The 13,990-nt window shown below is 39.5% G+C and overlaps 1 protein-coding gene across 1 annotated transcript; it reads right to left on the bottom strand.

Moving 5' to 3' along the window:
- Positions 1–5,501: 5,501 nt before the first annotated feature.
- On the bottom strand, positions 5,502–12,836 carry LOC130921206 (low choriolytic enzyme-like). The gene is made up of 9 exons (XM_057844833.1): positions 12,766–12,836; positions 11,716–11,820; positions 11,320–11,338; positions 11,158–11,217; positions 10,919–11,065; positions 10,728–10,845; positions 6,482–6,660; positions 6,303–6,384; positions 5,502–5,721 (listed from the first exon to the last, which is right to left on the bottom strand). The coding sequence occupies exons 2-9, from the start codon at positions 11,785–11,787 to the stop codon at positions 5,580–5,582; spliced, it is 819 nt and encodes a 272-aa protein (XP_057700816.1). The 5' UTR covers positions 11,788–11,820; positions 12,766–12,836; the 3' UTR covers positions 5,502–5,579.
- Between the last annotated feature and the right edge of the window lie 1,154 nt (positions 12,837–13,990).

Below are 13,990 nucleotides of genomic sequence, written 5' to 3'. Positions count from 1 at the left end.
GTGTGTTAGAGTAATGCAAACAGTTAGACGGTGCCTACGAGAAACCTGTACCATATGTATGTGTTAAGACTATATATGTGTTAGACTAATGCAAACAATTATATGGTGTGTGCGATGATGATATCCTTTCCCCTTCATTACGATTAATTAATTTTTAAGCTGTGATTAACTCGATTAAAAATTTTAATCGTTTGACAGCTCAAATACATATATATACATATATTTATATTAGGGCTGTCAAAATTATCGCGTTAACGGGCGTTAATTAATTTTTTTAATTAATCACGTTAAAATATTTGACGCAATTAACGCACTACGCCCGCTCAGACAGATTTAAATGTCAGTACAGTGAAAGGCCAACTTGTTAATTGTGTTTTATGGAGTTTTTCCGCCCTCTGCTGGTGCTTGGGTGTGACTTGCATATGTTATGTGGCGTAATGTCGCCCTCTGCTGGCGATTCAGTGCAGCTGATTATTTGGGTTTCGGCGCGCTTTTCTGACGTGATTATATGTCCACGCGAACTCACACTAATAGACAGTGCTATTCAGACCAGCTAGCGTCCGCATCCAATATTCAGTGGCAGTTCTCATAGCCCCATCACACTGTTTGTGTCTAATACATGCATCGCTTGTGAGTTATATTCCTCCTTTGTTTATATTCATGAGCATTAGATAGTTATTATTGATGTGTATTTGAATTTTTTCACATATATGGTGAAATGCAGTTACATTGTTAGATGCTTGTGAGCTAATTGGCTAGTGCTACTGCTCAAATGGACACGTGTGTGTACATTTTATGTTATTTTGTGATTTATGCAAGTTATTGACACATGGCCTTGTTATTTTCAGTTTTACAAAAATACAAGAAACGTGCTCCTGTCAAAAAGAGATGACTTCAGTAAAGCCCATGCAACTTTGCCACACCGTCTAATTTCTTTTTGGAACTTTTGTTCGCTATCTGTCAATTTGTGTACTCACACACATTGAGGACAGAATAGGGCTATTTTGATTGAAAATTTTATAAATTTTATTAAAACAAAAACATTAAGAGGCGTTTTAATATAACATTTCTATAACTTGTACTAATATTCATCTTTTAAGAACTACAAGTCTTTCTATCCATGGATCACTTTAACAGAATGTTAATAATGTTAATGCCATCTTGTTGATTTATTGTTATAATGAACAAATACAGTCCTTATGTACCGTATGTTGAATGTATATATCCATTTTGTCTTATCTTTCCATTCCAACAATAATTTACAGAAAAATATGGCATATTTTATAGATGGTTTGAATTGCGATTAATTACGATTAATTAATTTTTATGCTGTAATTAACTCGATTAAAAATTTTAATCGTTTGACAGCCCTAATTTATATACATATATATATATATACATACATACGGAAAACACTCAGGTGACTTCAAGTTCTGCCCTGAGACCCCCATTTTGGCCAAATTTAAAAATTGTCCTATATGCATGTGTGATACATCATTGGAAAGCTTAAAATCTCGATCTTCTGGGGAGGGAAAAATTTTGAACAGGAGGGCATTTAAACAAAAACATTTAAACAGCAAAACCCTATCTGCACGCGAGAGCAGAATTACAGATGCCATGACTTTAACGAGATATTATCGCGTACTGACCTTGTTTCGATCCAAAAACTCCATGTAGCATATATCACATAAGGTAAGTACGCGATAATATCTAGTTAAAATCATGGCGTCTTTCATTTTCTTTCTTTCATTATCCATCTCTCTCGTGTGCTCTCACCTCCAGTTAGGGTTTTACTGTTAAAAAAAAAAAAGTTTAAAAAACATGGCGTCTTTCATTTTCTTTCTTTCATTATCCATCTTTCTCATGTGCTCTCACCTCCAGTTAGGGTTTTACTGTTAAAAAAAAACTTTAAAAAAAAAAAAGCCCTCCTGTTCAAAATTTTTCTTCCTCCAGAAAATTGAGAATTCAAGCTTTCCATAGATGTATCACACATGCATATAGGACAATTTTGAAATTTGGCCAAATTGGGGGTCTCAGAGCGGAACTTCAAGTCACCCGAGTGTTTTCTCCCACCCCTGTATGTGATTACACTGAGCAACGGGTTGTTTTAGTTAATAGTAGGTTACATTTCTCATTTTCGTGGCACTGTAAGTCCAAAATTCTGAATAGGTTCCGGACAAGGATGGCGAATATTAGTAGTGGACCTCTCTGACTACTCCCATGCTCCAAACTAAACATTTTTACTGTACCAGAATTTAGAAAATTTCAAAGTCCTACATGCATACTTTATCACTGTCCTCATTTTTGTGGTTCTACAAATCCACAGTTCTGAATAGTTCTGAATAAGTTCTGGCCAAGGTTAGTGAATATTAGTAGTCTGATTACTCACACACTCAAAACTATGTAATTTTACTGTACCAATATTAGAAAATTTGAATTTAAAGTCCTCCATGTGTACTTTCATCAGGTTACAGTTCTCTTATTAATGGTTTATCCATGTTATAATTTATTGTATCAATGACCTGTTTGTATTAAAATCACATGTTTTTAAATGACTGTACTTTTACTGTAAGCTAATTTCAGGCTCGGCTTTTCTTTATTATTTGATTATTGTCCTGAACAAATGCTGTTTTTTTTCCATCAAGGTACAGTTACAGGTATGTGTGTTGCCGGCTGGATGGCTTCCAACACTGTCCATTAAGTGAACGGGTCTTTCAATGATTCCCGGGCAACTCTGTCTCGCCAGGCCGTCCCTGTCTCACATTCAGAGAAGCGCTTTAAAATGACTCTCATTATGAAAAATCTGTATGGCAACGAATACTTTGGCTTCAAATTTGCTAACATGCGCACTGTGCAGGACAAGATTACAGTCATTTTGGTTCAAATAAATACTTTTAATGGGCTCGAATTGGCAGATAACAAAAATGGCCTTGGGTTTCTTACTGATTTCATATTCCCCATTTAGGTAGCTTTCAAATGACTTGTTATGCATTGTGTGTGTGTGGGGTGTGTGTGTGGGGGGGTATGTGTGTCTGTGTGTGTGCGGGGGTGGGTGTGTGTGAGTATTGACTGGGTCTGCATTTTTTTTTTTTTAATTATTTTTTAAAATAAAACTGATTTTTCTCTATCCAGAGGGAGGAGGCACACTTTAAATATATTAAAGTGATATAGGCATCTTTGAGTAAGTTTCAAGTACCTCGTACCTTGATCACCCTAACACATGCTGGCTCTACATACAGTTGTGGTCAAAAGTTTACATACACTTGTGAAGAACATAATGTCATGGCTCTCTTGAGTTTCCAGTTAGTCCTACAACTCTGATTTTTCTCTGATAGTGATTGGAACAGATATTTCTTTGTCACAAAAAACGTTCATGAAGTTTGGTTCTTTTATGACTTTATTATGGGTTAACAGAAAAAGTGATCAAATCTGCTGGGTCAAAAATATTCATACAGCAACACGAATTAGCAATTTTGGTGACGGATGCAAACGCCCACAAACGCTACAATGGGAAGGTCAAAGGAGCTCAGCATGGATCTGAAAAAGCGAATCATTGACTTGAACAAGTCAGGAAATTCACTTGGGGCCATTTCAAAGCAGCTGCAGGTCCCAAGAGCAACAGTGCAAACAATTGTTTGTTAGTATAAAGTGCATGGCACTCTTTTGTCACTGCCACGATCAGGAAGAAAACGCAAGCTATCCCCGCTGCTGAGAGAAAATTGGTCAGGAGGGTTAAGATTCAACCGAGAATCACCAAAAAGCAGATCTGCCAAGAGTTAGAAGCTGCTGGAACACAGGTGTCAGTGTCCACAGTCAAGCGCGTTTTGCATCTCCATGGACTGAGAGGCTGCCGTGCAAGACGGAAGCCCTTGCTCCAAAAGTGGCCCCTTAAGGCTCGACTAAAGTTTGCTGCTGATCACATGGACAAAGATAAGACCTTCTGGAGGAAAGTTCTGTGGTCAGACGAAACAAAAATCGAGCTGTTTGGCCACAATGCCCAGCAATATGTTTGGAGGAGAAAAAGTGAGGCCTTTAACCCCAAGTACACCATGCCTACCGTCAAGCACGGTGATGGTAGTATTATGCTGTGGGGCTGTTTTGCTACCAATGGAACTGGTGCTTTACAGAGAGTAAATGGGATAAGGAGGATTACCTTCAAATTCTTCAAGATAACCTAAAGTCATCAGCCCGAAGATTGGGTCTTGGGCGCAGTTGGGTGTTCCAACAGGACAATGACCCCAAACACACATCAAAAGTGGTAATGGAATGGCTAAATCAGGCTAGAATTAAGGTTTTCGAATGGCCTTCCCAAAGTCCTGACTTAAACCCCATTGAGAACTTGTGGACAATGCTGAAGAAACAAGTCCATGTCAGTAAGCCATCAAATTTAACTGAACTGCACCAATTCTGTCAAGAGGAGTGGTCAAAGATTCAACCAGAAGCTTGCCAGAAGCTTGTGGATGGCTACCAAAAGCGCTTAATTGAAGTGAACATGGCCAAGGGACATGTTACCAAATATTAACGCTGCTGTATCTATATTTTTGACCCAGCAGATTTGATCACTTTTTTCTGTTCACCCATAATAAAGTCACAAAAGAACCAAACTTCAAAGATGTTTTTTGTGACAAAGAAGTATCTGTTCCAATCACTCTATCAGAGAAAAATCAGAGTTGTAGAAGTAACTGGAAACTCAAAGAGAGCCATGACATTATGTTCTTCACAAGTGTATGTAAACTTTTGACCACAGCTGTAATTCAAGGATTATCATATTTTGATTTTAAAAAAGTGGACACAAATAAGACATAATCCCCGTTAGTCATATATTCAAAGTTTATATGGATTGATAGAATGCATGTACGCACTGTGCGTGCGTGACGCACACACACACGGGTAGTTTGCCCCGACTGTCGGCCATGAAAGCAATCTTGAAATAATGCTCAATTGGGGCACAGAAAGAAAACCGAGCATTCTCAGGCTTATGCTTTTCCCCCTCCTCACCTTTTTTACGACTGCTGTCAAGCCCGCCTCTTCCCTAAAAACTGAGTTCAAGCTATGCGCTAAAGCTAATGCACATCTCTCGCTGCCGTAGCGCCCAATCTCTCTCGCTCTTTGCTGATGTACTTGCTCCATGAATTCTGTTTTGGATACTTGACAGTTCAGACCGTAGCCACATTCTGAAAAAATGTGGCGCAGATCGAATTTTAACCACATACGAAAGTGACCTAGATCGGATTTGAAATGGTCCGCTTTTATACAACCTGTTTAGTTCAGACTGTCAAGTTAATGCCTCACTCGAGTCGGAAAGACCTGCGGTATGGACCTAGCCTAATTATAATTTCGTCCCTCTTGAGTAAAAATGCAGACAGGATTTTGTGAAGCCAACATTATATTATAGAACCAATTTTACTCGTAAATTTGATTTTTATATTTTATCAAGTAGTCAATTTAGTAATTCACATCGACATCCCCCAACCCCAGAAGGTATTTTTCATTTTTGCTTGCCCAATAAAAGAGACGTACTGGTAATTGGGATGCATTGGTTTTATTGAAAAGTGTCACTTGACATGTCACATTGTGGCCTACATTTCATAATTGAAGCACTTGTAGAGGCGATTGATCCGGATAATATCCAGATATGAGAGGTCTCTCTGCTCGCCAATCTCCACTGAGCTGTCAGGGATGGGTGTTATGGTGACGGCACTATTAATTCCAAAGGCAGTTCTACAGGATTACAGAAAAAAATTGTAAAAACAATACTTGGCTGCACTCACACTTGTACTGAAACACCGCTGATCACAAACATATCTTTAAACTTATTTGGAACTGAGTGTTTGATAGTGGCCTTGGAAAATAACCAGCTGATGCATCACCAGGACACCACGCCAAGGCTGTTATGGTAAATTTCCATTATTTCTTTCTAACTTCCCTGTAGAACACATTCTAGGGCTGCTTTGCTTAATCATGCATGGTGTGACATGAATTTGTGTACTTTATAACCCAAAGTTTCAAGAGGGTCCGGAATTTTTGGAGCAAAGTGTCCTGGCTGGTTTTCAGATTGTCTAATATTATTTTTTCATGAAAGTTCTAGGTTGCTGTGGCACATGGTGTCTTTTACTGGTGTAGGGTAGGATGAAATCTCAGACTACTTCTAGGCTTCCTTCTGTGAATTTATTCAGTGTCGTATGACATGAATCTGAGCAAGCTATCATGAATTAGCAATGAATTCTGAGGCAAAAGTTGACTATTCTGGGTCTATACTACAGAAATTTCAAATTTAAGGTCAGAAAGAAATGAAGTCTTACCTTCCATAGTGCATTACGGAGGAATAGTCATAAGGTGTGTTGAGATTATTGGTGTCCTGCTTTTTGAAGGCGATTTTTTTATCTGAGGACAGAAACAATCCATTACTTGACAGTAAATCTCAGCAATGGTCCTAATTAATACAATCAGAACTCTCGTGATTCAGTGGAAAGGGACTCACCCTTCTGGATGTTATCCCAGTGGATGAGGACGTGTTGGTCACGGTCGCTGCGCGTATGCTCGTGGTGGAACCCCAGGGAATGCAACACCTCGTGCTGGATAATCCCTTTGAGGACGCAGCCAGAGCGCTGCAGTGACACTACCTGCTTGTACCCCATGTAGCCAATTCGTGAGGAACACCTGTATGGATGGACGCATGTTGAAGAGTACAGAAACAAAACATTTTTCCCTTACTCTGCTTTTTAGATTTTTAACATTCAAAGAATTTTCCATAGTGCAAATAGCACCCTTTTTAAGGCTGCTGTAAACTGTTTTAAAAAAATCTGTAAAATTTACGGTAAAATACTGGCAGTAGTTCACCGGTATACAGTGGGACAAGTATTTAGTCAAGCACTAATTGTGCAAGTTCTCCCACTTGAAATTATTAGAGAGGCCTGTAATTGTCAACATGGGTAAACCTAAACCATTAGAGACAACGTGGGGGAAAAAAATAAATCGCTTTGTTTGATTTTTTAAGAAATTATTTGCAAATCATAGTGGAAAATAAGTATTTGGTCAATACTAAAAGTTCATCTCAATACTTTGTTATGTACCCTTTGCTGGCAATAACGGAGGCCAAACGTTTTCTTAACTCTTCACACACTGTTGCTGGTATTTTTGCCCATTCCTCCATGCAGATCTCCTCTAGAGCAGTGATGTTTTGGGGCTGTTGTTGGGCAACACGGACTTTCAACTCCCTCCACCATTTTCTATGAGGTTGAGATCTGGAGACTGGCTAGGCCACTCCAGGACTTTGAAATGCTTCTTACGAAGCCAGTCCTTTGTTGCCCTCGCTGTGTGTTTGGGATCATTGTCATGCTGAAAGACTCAGCCACCTCTCATCTTCAATGCCCTTGCTGACGGAAGGAGATTTTCACTCAAAATCTCTCGATACATGGCCCCATTCATTCCTTCCTTTACACAGATCAGTCGTCCTGGTCTCTTTGCAGAAACATCCCCAAAGCATGATGTTTCCACCCCCATGCTTCACAGTGGGTATGGTGTTCTTCGGATGCAATTCAGTATTCTTTTTCCTCCAAACACGAGAACCTGTGTTTCTACCAAAAAGTTCTATATTGGTTTCATCTGACCATAACACATTCAATCCAAATGCTCTCTAGCGAACCGCAGACAGGCCTGGACGTGTACTGGCTTCAGAAGGGGGACACGTCTGGCAGTGCAGGATTTGAGTCCCTGGCGGCGCATTGTCTTACTGATGGTAGCCTTTGTTACTGTGGTCCCAGCTCTCTGTAGGTCATTCACTAGGTTCCCCCGTGTGGTTCTGGGATTTTTGCTCACCGTTCTTGTTATCATTTTGACGCCATGGGGTGAGATCTTGCATGGAGCCCCAGAACAAGAGAGATTATCAGTGGTCTTGTATGTCTTCCATTTTCTAATAATTGCTCCCACAGTTGGTTTCTTTACACCAAGCGTTTTACCTATTGCAGATTCAGTCTTCCCAGCCTGGTGCAGGTCTAAAATTTTGTCTCTGGTGTCCTTCGACCGCTCTTTGGTCTTGGCCATAGTGGAGTTTGGAGTGTGACTGACTGAGCTTGTGGACAGGTGTCTTTTATACCGATAATGAGTTAAAACAGGTGCCATTAATACAGGTAACGAGTGGAGCCTCGTTAGACCTCATTAGAAGAAGTTAGACCTCTTTGACAGCCAGAAATCTTGTTTGTAGGTGACCAAATACTCATTTTCCACTCTAATTTGGAAATAAATTCTTTAAAAATCAAACAATGTGATTTTCTATTTTTTTTTTTTCCACATTCTCTCTCTCATGGTTGAGGTTTACCCATGTTGTCAATTACAATTACAGGCCTCTCTTATCTTTTCAAGTAGGAAAACTTTCACAATTGGTGGTTAACTAAATACTTATTTGCCCTACTGTATAGACGGTGACAATGGAGAAGATATCATGGTACACCCAAAATATTGTCTGTATAATTGACGGTAAAAGACCAGCAGTTCTGATAGCCTGCACTGTAAAAAATACGGTGACAATAAAAAATCAATACCATTTTTTAAAATTTACGGTAAAATTCCCTTCAACTGTGGCTGCCGGGAAGGGTAAAGGCTGCGGCTACACTAGGAGCTACACTAATGTGTCTCTTATCCGTGCAAGAACTTACACTGATAAGCTAGCTGGCTAATATTACCCGCTACTTAATATAGGCTAGTGTGTCCATACAACAATCGGATACTATGAAAGTGACGTCATGCCATCGCCATTTTTACTGTGGCATGACATTATTCACAATGGAGGCGGAAGATCAAGACGTGGCATTCCTCCTCTTTTCTTTTCCACAGTCTATCATCTAGAGCAGAGGTCACGGAACCGCGGACCTCGGTCCGGTTCCGGACCCCCAAGCCGGATCTCAAGCTGTCCGGACTAATAAACGTTGCGACAACAAAAATCTTTTTTTTCTGTGGGTTTGCAGAGCGGAGGGAGGCAACAAACAAAAACCTTAGCAGTGACGCGCAAGAGCCAGCCAATGGGAGTGAAGCATTTGAAAGTTATTTTTAGAACAGCATGTCTCACACTCGCTTTCCAGACTCTGTGGAGAGACATCCAAAAACTGAGCCGAATGAAGTTGGAGGATAAGGGGAAAAGGTACGGCAAATCACGTGCTCAAAACTACGCAAGATTGATGCAGAAAACAGTGTTTAAGGAGGAGTAGACCAACACATTTTTGTTCATTTTACCTGGCGGCAGCACAAGACCGCTAAGCCTCATCGGCTACATTGGTGAAGCGTCCTACATTAGTCAAATTTGACACCCAAAGTACTACCGTGCGCGCTTAACATGTTTTGTTTGGATGCATACGGGTAGACAGTAGAACGTACTAAAAATGCCTTAAGCAAATACTTAAATGCAGTTATACCAAATAAGGACGGTTTAAATACGCTACGTGACTAATATGGTCAACTGCTTCAAAGCTAACACAAAAAAACACAATTAAAAGTATGAGAGGGTAATACATGCAAAAAGTATTTTTGAGGCAATGAAAAGGTTTTAAAAAACTAAATAAAAACAAAAATAGTGAGTACTCGCCACTTCTGACCAATGTGCGGATGCTTGCGCAAGCGCGCTGAGCGTTGTGTAGACGTTTCGCCGCGTAGTAAGGAATGACCGAACAACGGTAGCGCTTGTAAAAACCAGCAATTTGAAAAGGCACTATGAGACGAAGCACGCAGCTTTTTCGCAAAGTTTCCCAATGAACTCTGCCATCCGTTCTTGAAAAATAGCTGAATTAAGGGTGCATCTGCCTCTCCACCAAACGGTAATTTTAAATGTGGTACCGGCCCGCTCGCTCGTCTTGAACGAGCTGTGATGAGCTGATAACACATTCACACAATTTTCTTAAACCTTCAAACGTACGTCACAATAATATGCTTCAATGCAGTGCCCATTTGTGGTCGTCCCATCGTAGATTACACGGATATGAGCGTTTTATTACAGAGCTCGTCACCCGCGTTAAGTCTCCGATCAGCCAGCTGCGGGGCTGGCCCCTCCCAACTCAATGCCGAACGAACTAGAGTATATAAAAATTCCGTCGAGGAAAATTAATATCCTGGAGAAAAGTATCTGTCCTTGTATAGATGTTACCAAAGTCATTACAGTAATGGGAAAATAACTGTATAATATACGGTAAACTACTGGCAACAGCGGTTGCCAGTAGTTTACCGTAAATTATACAGATTTTTTTCCAGTACCGTAATGAAATTTACATTTACACTGCAAATTTTACGGTAAACTACTGGTAACCACAGCTGCCAGTACATTTACACTGATATTTACGATAAACTACCGTTAACTACAGCTGACGGTACCGTCAATTATATATATATATATATTTTTGCCATTACCATAATGACTTTAGCCTTGCAGCCACAGTTAAAGTAATTTCCCCATAAATTATACGGAATGTATTTATATTATCGTTTTTTTTTTTTTTTTTTTTTACATTTTTTACAGTGCATGCTTCCAGAACTGCTGGTATTTTACCGTAAGTTATACAGACTTTTTTTTTTTGTGTACCATGATATCTTGTACATTGTCACCGTATATTTAACAGTGGACTACTGGCAGCCACAGCTGCTAGTATTTTACCGTAAATTTTATAGTTTTTTTTTTAACAGTGTAAGCAAAGCCAAGACTTTATCATGCAAGGCAGACTCATTGACAAAACATTTGGGCTCACCCGGATTTTGGCTCAAAGCTGATGTATGACTTCTGTGTTGTGCGAGTGGGGAAGCGGATGCAGGTTTTGGCCTGAATTTCTCGCAAGGCATGTACAATCCTTCCCTTCTCCTCATTGGCTACAAATAAAATTCCCTTTGTTAATGATGTCAACAATACAGAATGAATGCAGTCGTTGAACAAACGACTTACTGTATTCGTCCGCGATGATGATAGGAACTTCAACGTTGCCGTTTAAAGACTTTGGCCAGAGACAATTGGGTTTATAGGACATGCATTTCATGGCGGTCCTTGCTCTCGGAATCACCAGATCCCCCTCCAACAGGTATTCAGAAGATCCTGAAAGGAAAAAAGACAGAAAGGAGAAAATGGAAGCCCAAAAAATAATCGATCTGTTTTCAAATTTTCCACTTTTTCCTTTGAATCCTCACCATTGTTTATCCTTAAAATTGTTTCTGAGATGCTTTCCTCATCCGGACCCCCCAAGTTCTCTAATGCGAAAGCAGATGACATTCAGTGGCAGCAACACACTCACGCTTTGATACCTATTGATTTTGATCGCTAGGATGGTTGCACACCGACGGGTCACATACCGTTATCGACAGCCTGGTCCTGTAATGAGAATGAAAGAAATGATACACTTAGGACGAGATGGAAATTTGGCTACCAATGACAGTGGAACGAACGCTAGAGCAGACTTGATCAAAGTTACTTTTGCCTTATCACGGCCAAATCAATAAAGAATGTCTACCCTTTTTTTCATAATAAGCTATTTTACGTGCACTTTCTCAGATCAGGACAAGTGACAAGGTTCAGCCATCTTGGTTTTCTTAGAAATTGTTTCATCAACAGATCTACATATCTGTCGATATCTTAACCAACGCACTAACTCAAGGTCTGACTTTAGAGAAAAGTGTCACGGCTGGGCCCACCGTTCTAAATGAACTATGCCACTTGGTAGAAATCATTTGCGGAGTTCCAGTACTCACCCAGGTAGGTCGTGCATAGCAGAGGGCGACGAGCTGCAGCAAAAAAAGGAATATGATGGCTCTCAGATCCATTGTCTTCACGACTGTTTCCTGCAAAAGCTGATGCTGGTGATCAGTGAAGAGCAGGTTAATATACAGGCGGTCGAGGTGTGTCCCCGTTTGTACATTACTTGTCGGGGATCCCGAAACACACGCCTTAGCCAAAAATTGACACCCTGGGATAATCTTATCTGTCCACGGGCGGCTGTCAAATTGCTCGGTGTCACATTTTGGACATCAAAGAGGCCGTTTGAAAAGTAATGTGACAAAGGCGCTGTATTTTTCCTGTCTGCTTTAATACCATTAATAATCTACGACGCTTTCCTGAGATGTGCCTGGCAAGTCAAATCTCTTCCGCATTTTAATGAATGGCAATAATAAATACAATCAAGAAATAAAGTAGCCTTTCAATAAATAGAAAAATATCCCGTCAGATTTTACAGCCGTAATTTATGTCAAAATTGAAAAATGCAGTGATGCTACATATCTGATTGCTTTATTAGCAGCGGACAGTTTTCCTGTCGTGGCTTTGATACTTTTTTGTTTAGGTTTTTTTGCTGCCATTAAGAGCGAGGGCCACAGAAATATTAAAGACTATAGTTTTTTTGGGGAACTATAAAAGGTACTAAACTGGATTAAAAGTAATACTAAATAAGCTATATGCATCACTTTCAACTTCAGATGAATAAATGGGGATTACTTACTATCACTTTCAACTTCAGATGAATAAATGGGGATTACTTACAATCAGAATGTTGAACAACATCTTAGATCTAAGACAAGTACAGTAGTGCATTCTAATTTTTCAATATTTTTCAAAACATGGTTGACAAAATTGGAAACCATTAAGTATAGACTTCATAATGATATTGTGATGAATGGCAAGCCGTTTGGGTGGATCTCAATCACAGACTCAGAGAACAGAAATAGCAAATAAGTTTGCATTTAAGAAAAAGTAAAATAAAGGAAGCATGCCAAACAGTACATGAATTTAGGAAAGTAGGATACTACCGGAGAAGCATGAAGATGAGGGCACACACAGCAGTACGCAAGTCAATCGTCCGACAAAGCTAAGACGCACGCGCGTCCTTAAATACAGACGGTGTATTCTTTAATGCATCATAAAGAATTGAGAATACATGCATCATAAAGAACTGAGAAAACAAGAAGCATCATAAAGAATTGAGAATACATGCATCATAAAGAACTGAGAAAACAAGATGTGACTGAAAATCAACAGTAAATGACCTGAAATGCCCCAAAATAAAACTCACTGTTTGCCATTGACCTGGATGTCTACTTGTAAACTCATTCCAATTCACCGCAGACGGATGGGAAAAAAAGCTTGTTTTTCTGTTTATTAGTTGTTATGTAGAACATTCTAGAATGATTTCCTGACCAATATATCGATAATTGTTGTATCGCCTATTGTGAGATCATCGTCATCGTGAGCCTTGTATCGCAAAGTATTGTGAGGTACCCAGAGGTTAACATCCCTAGTAGCTACATAACTATTTCTGCCCCGTAGCTATACTTAAGACTCGAGCCATGTCTACACTTATTATCCACACGCACATGCACATCTAAACGAGGTTTCTTAAAAACTGCGGCCAGAGTGAAGATGTGCGAATTTGGCATCTGTGGCGCCATCATTTTCACTGATAACCGAAGATTTAACTGTGGAAACATCACTGACTGCGACTAGGCATGTGCCGGTATGAGATTCTGATGGTATGATAACCTCAAGCCAAAATATCACGGTTTCACGGTATTGCACATACAGCTCTGAAATTTGTTACTTTGGGATATTCCCATTTAACAGGATTTTTATTTTTCAAAACAGTAGCAAATTGGAACATACAGTGCCCTCCATAATTATTGGCACCCCTGGTTGAGATGTGTTTTTTAGCTTCAAATATATATATATATATATATATATATATATATATATATTTTTTTTTTTAATTCAAATAATATGGGACCTTAGTGGAGAAAAGAGAAAAATCCAACCTTCAATAGAAGTGCATTTATTCAGTGGGGAAAAATTCCCACACAAAGAAATAATTATTTGACAGCAAATCATGTGTGTCACGATTATTAGCACCCGTGGTGTTAATACTTTGTACAACCCCCTTTTGCCAACAAAACAGCACCTAATCTTCTCCTATAATGTTTCACAAGATGGGAAAAGACAGAAAGAGGGATCTTGAGCCATTCCTCTTTGCAGAATCTCTCT

This window comes from Corythoichthys intestinalis, chromosome 1, assembly GCF_030265065.1.
Source record: "Corythoichthys intestinalis isolate RoL2023-P3 chromosome 1, ASM3026506v1, whole genome shotgun sequence".
NCBI lineage: Eukaryota > Metazoa > Chordata > Actinopteri > Syngnathiformes > Syngnathidae > Corythoichthys > Corythoichthys intestinalis.
This window is presented reverse-complemented; position numbering and strand designations above follow the sequence as displayed.

Excerpts from the sequence above, each read along its gene's own strand:
- LOC130921206 (XM_057844833.1), bottom strand. The coding sequence starts at position 11,787 with ATGGATCTGAGAGCCATCATATTCCTTTTTTTGCTGCAGCTCGTCGCC. Across the intron at positions 11,066-11,157 it reads AATTTTAAGGATAAACAATG|GATCTTCTGAATACCTGTTG; the intron begins GTGAGGATTCAA and ends TTTTCCTTTCAG. Across the intron at positions 5,722-6,302 it reads TCCGTAATGCACTATGGAAG|AACTGCCTTTGGAATTAATA; the intron begins GTAAGACTTCAT and ends GTAATCCTGTAG.